At 33.1% G+C, this 12,233-nt stretch overlaps 1 protein-coding gene across 1 annotated transcript; it reads left to right on the top strand.

The window, feature by feature from the left end:
* Positions 1-458: 458 nt before the first annotated feature.
* Positions 459-4,847, top strand: CSN3 (casein kappa). Its single transcript, XM_060147248.1, has 3 exons — positions 459-524; positions 3,196-3,228; positions 4,389-4,847. Exons 1-3 carry the CDS (start codon positions 468-470, stop codon positions 4,845-4,847), a joined length of 549 nt encoding a protein of 182 aa, XP_060003231.1. The 5' UTR covers positions 459-467.
* The last annotated feature ends 7,386 nt before the right edge of the window (positions 4,848-12,233 follow it).

Here is a 12,233-nt window from a genome sequence, read left to right as displayed (position 1 = left end):
TATATGATTAACCTTATAATGGTACTTTCAGTAATATAACCAAATATTAAATTCATTCCGTTTATACTGTTTGGTTTTTCTAAAGCTTTTGATAAAATAGATTTTCCACATTGGCTAAATCTACCCCTAAATCTGACTCTTTCTTTCCCCTTAAACCAAAGATAACATTGTTCCAAATCACTCTTAAATTATTAGCAACAGACCCTTTTAATGTAATGGGTTTTTTTTGTTTGTTTTTTTGCGGTACGTGGGCCTCTCACTGTTGTGGCCTCTCCCGTTGCAGAGCACAGACTCCGGACGCGCAGGCTCAGCGGTCATGGCTCATGGGCCCAGCCGCTCCAAGGCATGTGGGATCTTCCCAGACCCAGGCACGAACCCATGTTCCCTGCATCGGCAGGCGGACTCTCAACCACTGCGCCACCAGGGAAGCCCTAATGTAATGTTTTTAATTTTTATTTTTAGGTGCAATGATGAAGAGTTTTTACCTAGTTGTGACTATCCTGGCATTAACCCTACCTTTTTTGGTGAGTTAATTTCATCTGATCAATTTGTATCAAAACTTTTTTAAAAATTTATTTAAGGTCTCTAATTATGTAAATTTCTAAATACAGTCATATTTTATGGAACAAAACAGCTGCATACTAACTATATTTTCCTAATAGTAATTTATTTTTACATTTATTTCTCTTATAAAATTAAAGTCATGTTCTTCTGAATATACTTCTGGTTTCCAGGAATCAAGAAATCATACTTTATCATGTATAGAAAACCTTTAAAATTCTCATATGATAGAGAAAATACATTTTGGGGGAAAAAACAGTAAATATTTTTAAATTATAATGTGATCTAAAAATTCACAAAAAATAAATACAGAAATCATAGACCAGGAGCAGAAATGTTTTTAATTAAATTCCTATCTCGTGCAGACTCCAATCCCTTAAGGGACTAAGTTCTTAAAAGATTAGGAGCTCGTTTAAGCCTTTTTACCAATTTCAAATAACTTGACAGGTACTTTTAACATTCAAACATATTGTAATTTTTGTTATAATCTTTCCATTATGTCAATTGAGACTCCTTCTCAGGACTTATATCCACAAACAACTCTATGATTTTCAGGCATTTTCTTGAATTACATGCTGTGTATCAAGGCTATTGGAACAAGAAAAATGTTTGGAATTTTTTTTTTCTTTTAATTTTTTCGACTTGTTTTCCTTATTGTTTTGCCTATTGCTCTGTTTTATTTTCATGTTCATTTGGGGATCCCAGGCACGTATTTGCCAATAGCAAGTACAGAAGGCAAACATCTCATGTTTTGTGACCTCCTCTTAGATTTTAAAATATGGGAGGATGCTAGTCCTTGTTTCATAATTCATTTATTATTAAATTTAGATTTTCTTTTAAGTTAATATCTCAAATAATTATATTAGGTAAATTCTTGGAGTCAAACTTTTTAAATATTTGAATTACTATGGCTTTCACATTTATTTTCTTTCATTTATTCTCTGAAATTTGATTTTATTGTGGCCACCTGCATATTTAGAACTTGGGTTTTCTCTTTGAGTGAAAAGGATTAAAGTTTAAATCAGAAAGTGATCCACAACTGCCTGACCTATAGCAACCTCTTCTTGAGCTACTTGAGCCTGCTCTAGCCCCCAAATACTCCTTCTGGTTTTCACAAAGCTACAAGCCCCACAGACATGAAGAAATAATTCAAAAGAAGAATGAAAGTTTATAGATTGTACCATCCAATCTTATGAGCAATCAAAATTATACAAATTAAAACAGCAATATGATAGCATCTTTTATGTGCTAAATTTATTCCTTCTCTCCAAAATAAAAATAGTTAAGATACAATTTATTACTAGCAATTATGAGATGAACTGCACAATCTTATAGCCTACTGGTGGCATTATAAGTTGGCATAAATTTTCTGTACAGCAGTTTAATAATTTCTATCGAAGAATTTCTCCCCCAAAATCACATTTTTGAAAAACTGTCTTAAGAAATCAATTAAAACTATTTAAAAGGCCACTGATATCCAGATGTTATTCATCTCTCTATTTATAATAAAACATTTTTTGGAAAAAGCTTTAATGGTTAACAATAAAGAACAAACATTTCATGACATAGTCATTGATTATTTATATTTCTACTATGAATATGTAAGTATGAAAACTATGATATAATGGAAAACTGCTATGAGAGATCAAACTTCTTTTAAAAGAAGTAAGATACAAGATACTAAAATGAACATATACCAGGAATACATAATACATATAGATTGGTATTATATTTAAATGTCTAGATTATCAGGATTTTTGAGTATAGGCAAACTTTCAATATTATATAACTTTCTAAATTTTAAACTAGTGATTTAATAAATTTGGAGAAAAATAAGTCTCTGTCTCGTATTACACACCAGTATTTTTTTTCTAATCTCTGATTTTCTATACCTACAACTTCCAAAAGTTTTGTAGAGTCTTTTATATCCAAGTGATATGTGTAAAGTCTTAAACTAGAACTGTCATTTTTAAAATATTTACCATTATGAACTCACTCAAAAGTTTATAAAACTTTTGTGAGTTTTAAAGCTTCATAAAATTGCTAACTCCTGATTTCCTATGAAGGTTGTAATCCAGAATTAAGAAAAACACTATAAATACACAAAATTTGATTTTTTAAATGGTATTATTTATACACTTATATACTGACGTTTTGCTAGATATTTTTAATCAAGAAAACCTCATAAATCATCTTAGTAGGAGAACAAAAACAGAAAAATATGCTCAACGCTCCTCTTATTTTTAACAATGTATATTCAGTACAAACTGAATATAGGTTGTTCATGTTCTTCATTTAAGCAAATATCATGTATTACATTTGTTGGGGTCAAATGATCATATTCTTTTCAACCTTGAATTTTTCTCCCTAAACAGTGATTTTTAAAGACAACTTATCCATGGAGCTCATTATTACTATTTTAGTTAGTATATTTATGTCACTTCTTGAGTGGTTCACAGACTATGGTTAGTTAACCATGGAAAGTGCTTTATAATATTTTACAATACTAAAATAAAAACAAAAAAATGTTTTGTCTTTGATATAAAAGACATTTTTAAAACCACAAGAAAATCTAGACTCTTTCTTGCTTTTTTTTAACTTCTTATTTTTCATTCTTTCTCTGAATCTCGCCAGAGTGCAGAGGGGCAAAACCAGGAACAATCAACAGTAAGTTCAAATGTTTCCCATAGAGATATGAACTCCAAAGTATAATATTATGCAAAGTTTAATGATATTAAAATGCCTCTGTCTAAACACTAAGTAAATATTTAAACTCCATGAAATAATCTAATAATCCTTGTAAAAAACATCACTTCAACAACCAATCATATGAATCAACCTCAATGTTTATCTGAAAATCTCAGTATCATTTTGTAGGCCAAGTCATGTCTTTTGATTTTCATATGTATTTAGCAACATGAGAAAACCCTCTCAGAATTTAGTAGTGGGAAAAAATGAAAACAAAAGCAAAGTTTAATATTTCTCCTGTCTACTTTTTAAGACTTGGGGAAAGATCCCTCTCTGACCCTTCTTTGAATACTTCTCATACACTTGTATTTACTTCTACCTTTTGTTTCCCCAATCTGTTTGAATGAATAGGTCTCCATTCATGAGAAAGGCTTGCTTTGCCGTGTAATTTTGTTGATTTGTTTCTATTTATATGGAAAGATCTAACAACGTATTTTTATAACTGCACATAATTAATAGAACTGAAGCAAATAAAAATAGAAAATTTCCTAATTGATCTTTAATGGATAAAACTAGGCTGAAAAAACTCCAAAGTATAAATCCAGAAATCCATATCACATTATTTTACTATTCTGCTATAATTAGTTTAGAAAAAAATGTGCCCTCAGCCTAATCCTTCGATAAATAAAATACAATTACAAACATGTGGTGAGAATGTATATATACACGTATAAGGAAAAATATATACGTAGTTTTTTCTGTGTGTAGTATGTTTGTATACTGTATGTCAAAGCACTCTATGAGACTGGTCTAGCTGTGGTACTTATAATGTACAGCATTTACTGAGCACTTTTTGTGTATGCCAAGCTCTGGTCAATATGATTTACATTATGGATTAGCTCATCTAATTTTTTTTTAACTAATATTATTTTTAACGTTTGTTGAAAATCAAGAAGTGGAAGGGAAGTGTACAAATCCATATCTTGTAAAATAATATGGTTGCTGGGTTCACTATGTCCAATGTTGTACTTACTTAACATCAAATACTGTAACGTTGTATTTCAAAAAATTCTGATTTAAGACATCTCTTCATTCTAGCCTACAATAATACTATTCTGCATAATTTATTCTTTTTGCAGTGCTGTGAGAATGATGAAAGATTGTTCAAAGAAAAAACAGTAAAATATATCCCAATTCATTATGTGCTGAGTAGGTATCCTAGTTATGGACTCAATTACTACCAGCACAGACCAGCTGTACTAATTAATAACCAATTTATGCCTTACCCATATTATGCAAAGCCAGTTGAAGTTAGGCCACATGCCCAAATTCCTCAATGGCAATTCCTGCCAAATATCTACCCACCTACTGTGGCACATCACCCACACCCACGTCCATCATTTCTTGCCATTCCACCAAAGAAAACTCAGGATAAAACAGTCATCCCTATCATCAGTACCATTGCTACTGATGAGCCTACACTTATACCTACCACTGAACCAATAGTGAACACTGTAGTTACTCCAGAAGCTTCCTCAGAATTCATCACGAGTACACCTGAGACCACCACAGTCCAAGTTACTTCACCTGTGGTCTAAAAACTAAGGAAACATCAAAGAAGACAACACAGGTAAATGAGCAAAAGACAAAATGAATAATAGACAAGATTCATGGATTTATCAAAACAATCATAAAATCTAAAGTAGTGTAGATGGATAAATTAAATCTGTTACGGGAGCAGGGTAATTATAACTTTAATTTGGTGGTGCCTTAGCATTGATACACTAGATTCTTTTCCAACAAGAAATGAAAAATAATCGTATTTTACAAAATGAAGAAAAATTGGGAACTTTTTTATCAAACTTTTTTCAACAACTGGAACACTCCTAGAATCTATTTGTTTTATTTTATTCCTATTCACAAAGACAGTGGAGTAAATGACTATTAAACTCATGATTTTTCTTATCTCAAAAATGCAACTCCTTAGAACAATGTATATAGGATATGAGTTTAAATACATTTTAATTGTATAACAGTGTTCTTGCATTCAACAGTGTTCTTGCACTCTAATTTTGGTATGAATAGAGTGAAAGGAAATGATAGGCTTCCCATGTAGCTTTTTGATTTAAAATACAACTCAGTGTGACATAGTGGTAACAGCATTAAATCAGAGAAGGCTGCTTCTTCCATTGTGTGATCTTAGGCAAGTCATTACTCTCAACGAACTTTCAGTTTCTCATAATTTTGGTTGCTATGAGGTTCAAGTGAGAAAGCATATTGTGAATGAGTTGTAAAAAGTGATCAGTCATGAACTGTAATGCTTTAGAAAAGATAAAGTAAAATTAGTAAATACTAAAATTTATTTTCAACTAACATCTCAAGTCCTTACTAAATTATCAAAACTACATAACTATCTCAGTTTATTCCTGTAGCAGCCATGTGGAATGGATTATATTACCATCCTGAATTCACACACACACACAAAAAAAGCCAATAAATGCAAGTTACTACAGCTAGAAAGTTCAAAACTGGGAACCAAATCAAACCTGCTTGATTTCAGATAGTAAGGCTTCATTAGTATGTCGCCTATTTCCATATGGGCTAATTTGCAAAAAAAAAAACAGAAAACAAACTATAATTTCCCAAGATCAGCATATGTGTAAATTTTATTATTGAGTTATGTTTAATAAGACTTCTGGTAAGAAAAAAAAAACATAAGTTAATAAATCTTTGACTCATTAAATTTTTGAAAACAAAAGGAGAAAATTAATGGAGACAACATGAAAGCAAGTAACTGAGTATTCAATTGTCCATTTTATTGATCTAAAATACATTATTACATGATTGTTTTTAACAGAATAATCATTATCTCAGTAGTTACATTTGTTCAAAACTAATGAATCTAGATTTCTAAGTTAAAACCACTGTATAATATCACTTATAAAAAAGAATGTATAGGACTGTGTCTTTCTGTAAATATCAGGTGAAGGCAGTTATTTCAGTTCACTATATGTGGAATTTAAATATTTAAATTTAGATATTTAATTTGATAGACTCCTTGATACAGACATTAGGCAAATCGGAAGCTAAATAAAAGTCTACATATCATGAGAACGGTTAGCACATTATGAACTAAATTCCTAAACTGTCATTTTTATAGGTCTTTCTGAAACCAAGTGACTGCTTCACACTGTCCTTTAGCCAGTTGTCTGCCTTCAGTGAAGAGAGAAAATGATTTTCACAGATTCGGCTCCTTTCTCTTCTCCCCTTACATTTTACATCCATGCCACATTTAATTTTTTGATTCCTGCATAATAAAGCCAATTGAATGCAATGGATCTCTTAATTTGAAATAGTCTGTGAATACACCTCAGGGATATTTGAAACTTTGAAATTCCAAGATAAATTTAGTGTGAGTTTGAGTACACACATTTAATTGGAGGCAAAGTTCATAATTTCGTCTGATTTTCAAAGTGGTCCATGGTTTAACACTGATTAAGAACATCTTCTGCAGGATGACACTGGAACATCTAAATTTATGGCTAAGTCATTGGGACCAGAGAAGAACTAAGCTATAGTGTTCAACTCCAGAAGACCACAAAGTGACTCTTGGGAGCCATGAGAACTCTAGAGGTAGCATTAAATTTAGGTGTCCAAATGTAATGCTAATTTTAGTCTAGATCATTCCCAAGAGCAAATTCCAGATACAGACAGGTTACAGATGACCACAACTACAAACACAGATAGATATATGGCAAAATGAACAAGAGTTGACTCTTGACCTGCATGAACCAGTTTCCTCCAGACTTGAAGCTATAGTCTCACACCTGTCAAACTCACATTCATACAAACACACACACACACACACACACACACACACACACACCAGGAAGCTTATGGAATTGAGGTCTTCCAGTCTACAAAAATTGGTGAATACTCAAAGTCCAAAAATATGGCAGTTTTTCCCTTAATGAAATATTGCAAGTAAAATGAGTGGGTCATGTATGTGCTTGCTCCATATTTAACACATCATGCCAGGAAAAATACAAATCACTCAACCCGTACAAAGGGCTTACTGTCACTCTTTTGTTGAAACCCTCAATAGATGTTCTATTGTTAGGAGTGGTTTACAAAACTTTACCTTCTCTCTCACTCAAATGCTAGAGTCTGGAAGAGAGGGCTGGTCAGGAACATGGCATGGCTGGGCTTCATTTGCTATGATCTTTAATAATATTACTAATTTCTAGAAAAATGAAGTTAAAGGATGGAAGAAATAGAATTTATTTCATTAATTAATAAAACATTTATCTCAAAGTACTATAAGAATTATTATGGAATACAAAACAACAATAATAATAATAAGCAATCAACAGTTATATATTATAGACCATAGACCAATTTTCTCTTTGCTCATATATATTCAATCTTTTAATAGTTACTCATGGACTACATATTATTATTATTGTTACTATTATTATTATGAAAGAGAATTGAAGTAATTTTCTCCAAGTGGAACTGGAATTGAACACGGATAATTTTGCTTTAAAATCCTTGTTTTTAATCTTGTGAACACTACTATAAAAGCATTTCCACACTGGGTGGTGAAATAAAATATGAAACAAAATACTGTGAAACAGGAAAAATATTCTTGTCTTAATATTGGCTCATATTAATACAATAATATGTCTAACTAAAATAACATTAATAAAAAGAGTTGTTAAAAGTAGGATTTTAAATAAAACACTTACCTCCCTGATATGACATTATCTGAACTTTTGTACCAATTGGATTAACCAGTTAGAGTATACTGTGTAAGTAATATGGCAGAGTAAATCCCTCAACTACTATTTACATGTTAAGAAAATACATTGGTGAGTTGGTTATTTTGGATTTGGATAAATTACTTTCAGATGCAAGGGTCCATTCACGTGAAGGCAGTTTATATGAGAAATTATATCTTTAGCACAGAAAAGAAATGGGATCTGGAGATTTATACATATTCATTTTTCAATTATTTGCCAAATGCCCACTATGTGAATACAGCATGTTTCCTCCCCACCTCTAGGACCTCACAGACTAATGAGATTAGAAAAACATCTTATTATTCAGTCTTGTAACACAGCCTTATCTGAAAGTTCTCAGGTCTTCCACAAATGCAGTGATAAGTTATATAATAAATATTTATTTAGCACTTTAAAATGTATAAAGAGCTTTCACACATAGAAACCTCTTAATCTTCATCAATAACCTCTTAAAATAATTTCTTATTAATCCTCATTTTGTATATGTGAACACAACTTTAAAGTAGTTAAACATAAGAGAGTGAAAATTTATAGGCCTTAGATTTAGATAGAACTGAATTAAAGGTTTAGCTCAAAATTGCTTAACTGTGTGACCCTGGGTAGCAGATAAATAAAGTGGACAATAACATTTTTTGATTTATTGATATACGTGTTAGGCTCTGTATCAAGTATTTTACAGGTTTTACTTTATTTATTTCACATAGTACTCCCTTAGAGAGGCACTATTATTATGTTCATATATAAACAAGGAAACCGAGACTCAGAGAGATTAATTTGCCCAAGAACAAAAAGCCACTACAGGGCTTCCCTGGTGGCGCAGTGGTTGAGTCTGCCTGCCGATACAGGGGACAGGGGTTCGTGCCCTGGTCTGGGAAGATCCCACATGCCGCGGAGCGGCTGGGCCCGTGAGCCATGACCGCTGAGCCTGCATGTCCGAAGCCTGTGCTCCGCAACGGGAGAGGCCACAACAGTGAAAGGCCCGTGTACCGCAAAAAAAAAAAAAAAAAAAAAAGCCACTACATATATATACTACCAGATGTAAAATAGATAGCTAGTGGGAAGCAGCCACATAGCACAGGGAGATCTGTGCTTTGTGACCACCTAGAGGGGTGGGATAGAGAGGGTGGGAGGGAGACACAAGAGGGAGAGGGAGGAGATATGGGGATATATGCATATGTATAGCTGATTCACTTTGTTATAAAGCAGAAACTAACACACCATTGTATAGCAATTATACTCCAATAAAGATGTTAAAAATAAATAAATAAAATAAAATGAAAATAATTTTTAAAAAATTAAATTTAAAAAAGCCACTAAATGGTAGAGTTTTGTTCTGAACTCTAGAAATTCAGTACACCAGCTTTTGTTATCTTACTACTTGGACAAAAAACTTTTAGCCTAAGACATTCATTATAGTACCCTACTTTCACTGGACAGTCAATAAATTTTTATTTCCTTATTTGTAAAGAACATTCACTGTCCGCAAGACAAGGCCAATTTTCATGATCTTACTAATACTACCTTCCTATTTCATCTCTCCCCATTAGATCCTCATACCATTCACCCCAGTGACTCAGAAACTCCCCAGATGACCCTAGCTGTATTAATGTCAACACCAGTACTTTTCTGAAGCTGCTCAAATCCTTTGGGTAATTCCTATCACGTAACCAAAATTTGACTCCTTGGCTTAGATATCACATCTTTAAGAAAAACTTTCCTTAACTTCCAAGATCAAGTGCTCGACTCATGTGCTACCACAGCATCCTTCTCCCTACCTATTCCTTTCCTATTTGTTATACCTCCCTGTCCACCTCTCCTGCTGGGATGTAAGCCCTATGAGCCCAGGAACTATGTTCTCCCACCACTGCCTCTCCAAGGTAAGGCCCAATACATTATAAGAGCTAAATAAATGTTTGCTAAACAAATGAGTAAGTAAAGGAATAAAAGGGTTTTTAATAATTGAAACTGAAATACCCATTTAATAGGATTAAATAATCTAGACGTTCCTTACCAAAATCTAGGAAAAAAAAATGTTGACCTTAGCAGTTTATTACTGATCATAAACCAAATTACCAAAGGCCAATTTAAAACTCAAGAAAATTACTGAAAATCATACCAATCACAGCAATTTAAGGTATAAATATATAATGCTTTTTATAACTTAATCTCAGTTTTCAAGGAAGGAAAGCTGAATGCCAACAGAGCGATAACCAAATTGCTGTATCATTATTACGTTATCTTAACTCTACCACACTATTTAGAAAAAGGAAATGATGGCCTGTCCTCTTCCTAATATTCCTAATGTGATAAATGGAGTAATGGCCAGATGCCTATATTATTAGAATAAAGGCTATAAATGTAATAAATGGGACAGATGAACAAAAATGGACCTGAAAGTTTGTGTATTCTTTTTTCTTCTTTTAACATGTTTATTGGAGTATAATTGCTTTACAATGGTGTGTTAGTTTCTGCTTTATAACAAAGTGAATCAGCTATACATATACATATATCCCCATATCTCCTCCATCTTGCATCTCCCTCCCATACTCCCCATCCCACCTAGGTGGTCACAAAGCACCGAGTTGATCTCCTTGTGCTCTGCGGCTGCTTCCCACTAGTTATCTATTTTACTTTTGGTAGTACATATAAGTTCATGCCACTCTCTCACTTCATCCCAGTTTACCTTTCTGCCTCCGTGTGTCCTCAAATCCATTCTCTATGTCTGGATCTTTTTCCTGTCCTGCCCCTATGTTCTTCAGAACCATTTTTTCCATTTTTTTTTTCAGATTCCATATGTATGTGTTAGCATATGGTATTTGGTTTCCTCTTTTTGACTTACTTCACTCTGAATGACATACTCTAGGTCCATCCATCTCACTACAAATAACTAAGTTTTGTTTCTTTTTATGGCTGAGTAATATTCCATTGTATATATGTTCCACAACTTCTTTATCCATTCATCTGTTGATGGACACTTAGGCGGCTTCCATATCTTGTTTACTGTAAATAGACCTACAATGAACATTGTGGTACATGACTCTTTTTGAATTATGGTTTCCTCAGGGTATATGCCCAGTAGGGGGACTGCTGGGTCATATGGTAGTTCTATTTTTAGTTTTTTAAGGAGCCTCCATACTGTTATCCATAGTGGCTGTATCAATTTACATTGCCACCAACAGTGCAAGAGGGTTCCCTTTTCTCCACACCCTCTCCAGCATTTATTCTTTGTAGATTTTTGGATGATGGCCATTCTGACCAGTATGAGATGATATCTCATTGTAGTTTTGATTTGCATTTCTCTAATAAGTAATGATGCTGAGCATTCTTTCATGTGTTTGTTGGCAATCTGTATATCTTCTTTGGAGAAATGTCTATTTAGGTCTTCTGCCCATTTTTGGATTGGGTTGCTTGTTTTTTTAAAATTGAGCTCCATGTGCTGCTTGTAAATTTTGGAGATTAAGACTCTGTCAGTTGCTTCATTTGCAAATATTTTCTCACATTCTGAGGGTTGTCTTTTCATCTTGTTTGTAGTTTCCTTTGCTGTGCAAAAGTTTTTAAGTTTCATTAGGTCCCGTTTGTTTATTTTTGTTTTTATTTCCGTTACTCTAGGAGGTGGATCCAAAAAGATCTTGCTGTGATTTATGTGAAAGAGTGTTCTTCCTATGTTTTCCTCCAAGAGTTTTATAGTGTCTGCTCTTACATTTAGGTCTTTAATCCATACTGAGTTTATTTTTGTGTATGGTGTTAGGGAGTGTTCTAATTTCATTCTTTTACATGTAGCTGTCCAGTTTTCCCAGCACCACTTATTGAAGAGACTGTCTTTTCTCCAAAGTATATCCTTGCCTCCTTTGTCATAGATTAGTTGACCATAGGTGCATGGGTTTATCAAAAGCACTTGATCCTTTTCCATTGATCTATATTTCTGTTTTTGTGCCAGTACCATATTGTGTGGATTACTCTAGCTTTGTAGTATAGTCTGAAGTCAGGGAGTCTGATTCCTCCAGCTCAGTTTTTTTCCCCTCAAGACTGCTTTGGCTATTCAGGGTCTTTTGTGTCTCCATACAAATTTTAAGATTTTTTGTTCTAGTTCTGTAAAAAATGCCATTGGTAACTTGATAGGGATTGCACTGAATGTGTAGATTGCTTTGGGTAATAGAGTCATTTTCAGAATATTGATTCTTC

This window comes from Lagenorhynchus albirostris, chromosome 4 (genome assembly GCF_949774975.1).
Source record: "Lagenorhynchus albirostris chromosome 4, mLagAlb1.1, whole genome shotgun sequence".
NCBI lineage: Eukaryota > Metazoa > Chordata > Mammalia > Artiodactyla > Delphinidae > Lagenorhynchus > Lagenorhynchus albirostris.
The sequence above is the reverse complement of the archived record's forward strand: the minus strand, read 5'-3'. Positions and strand labels throughout refer to the sequence as shown.

Coding starts and splice junctions, on each gene's coding strand:
- CSN3 (XM_060147248.1), top strand. CDS start 468: ATGATGAAGAGTTTTTACCTAGTTGTGACTATCCTGGCATTAACCCTA. Junction 525..3,195: donor CATTAACCCTACCTTTTTTG/GTGAGTTAATTT, acceptor GAATCTCGCCAG/AGTGCAGAGGGGCAAAACCA. Junction 3,229..4,388: donor AAAACCAGGAACAATCAACA/GTAAGTTCAAAT, acceptor TTCTTTTTGCAG/TGCTGTGAGAATGATGAAAG.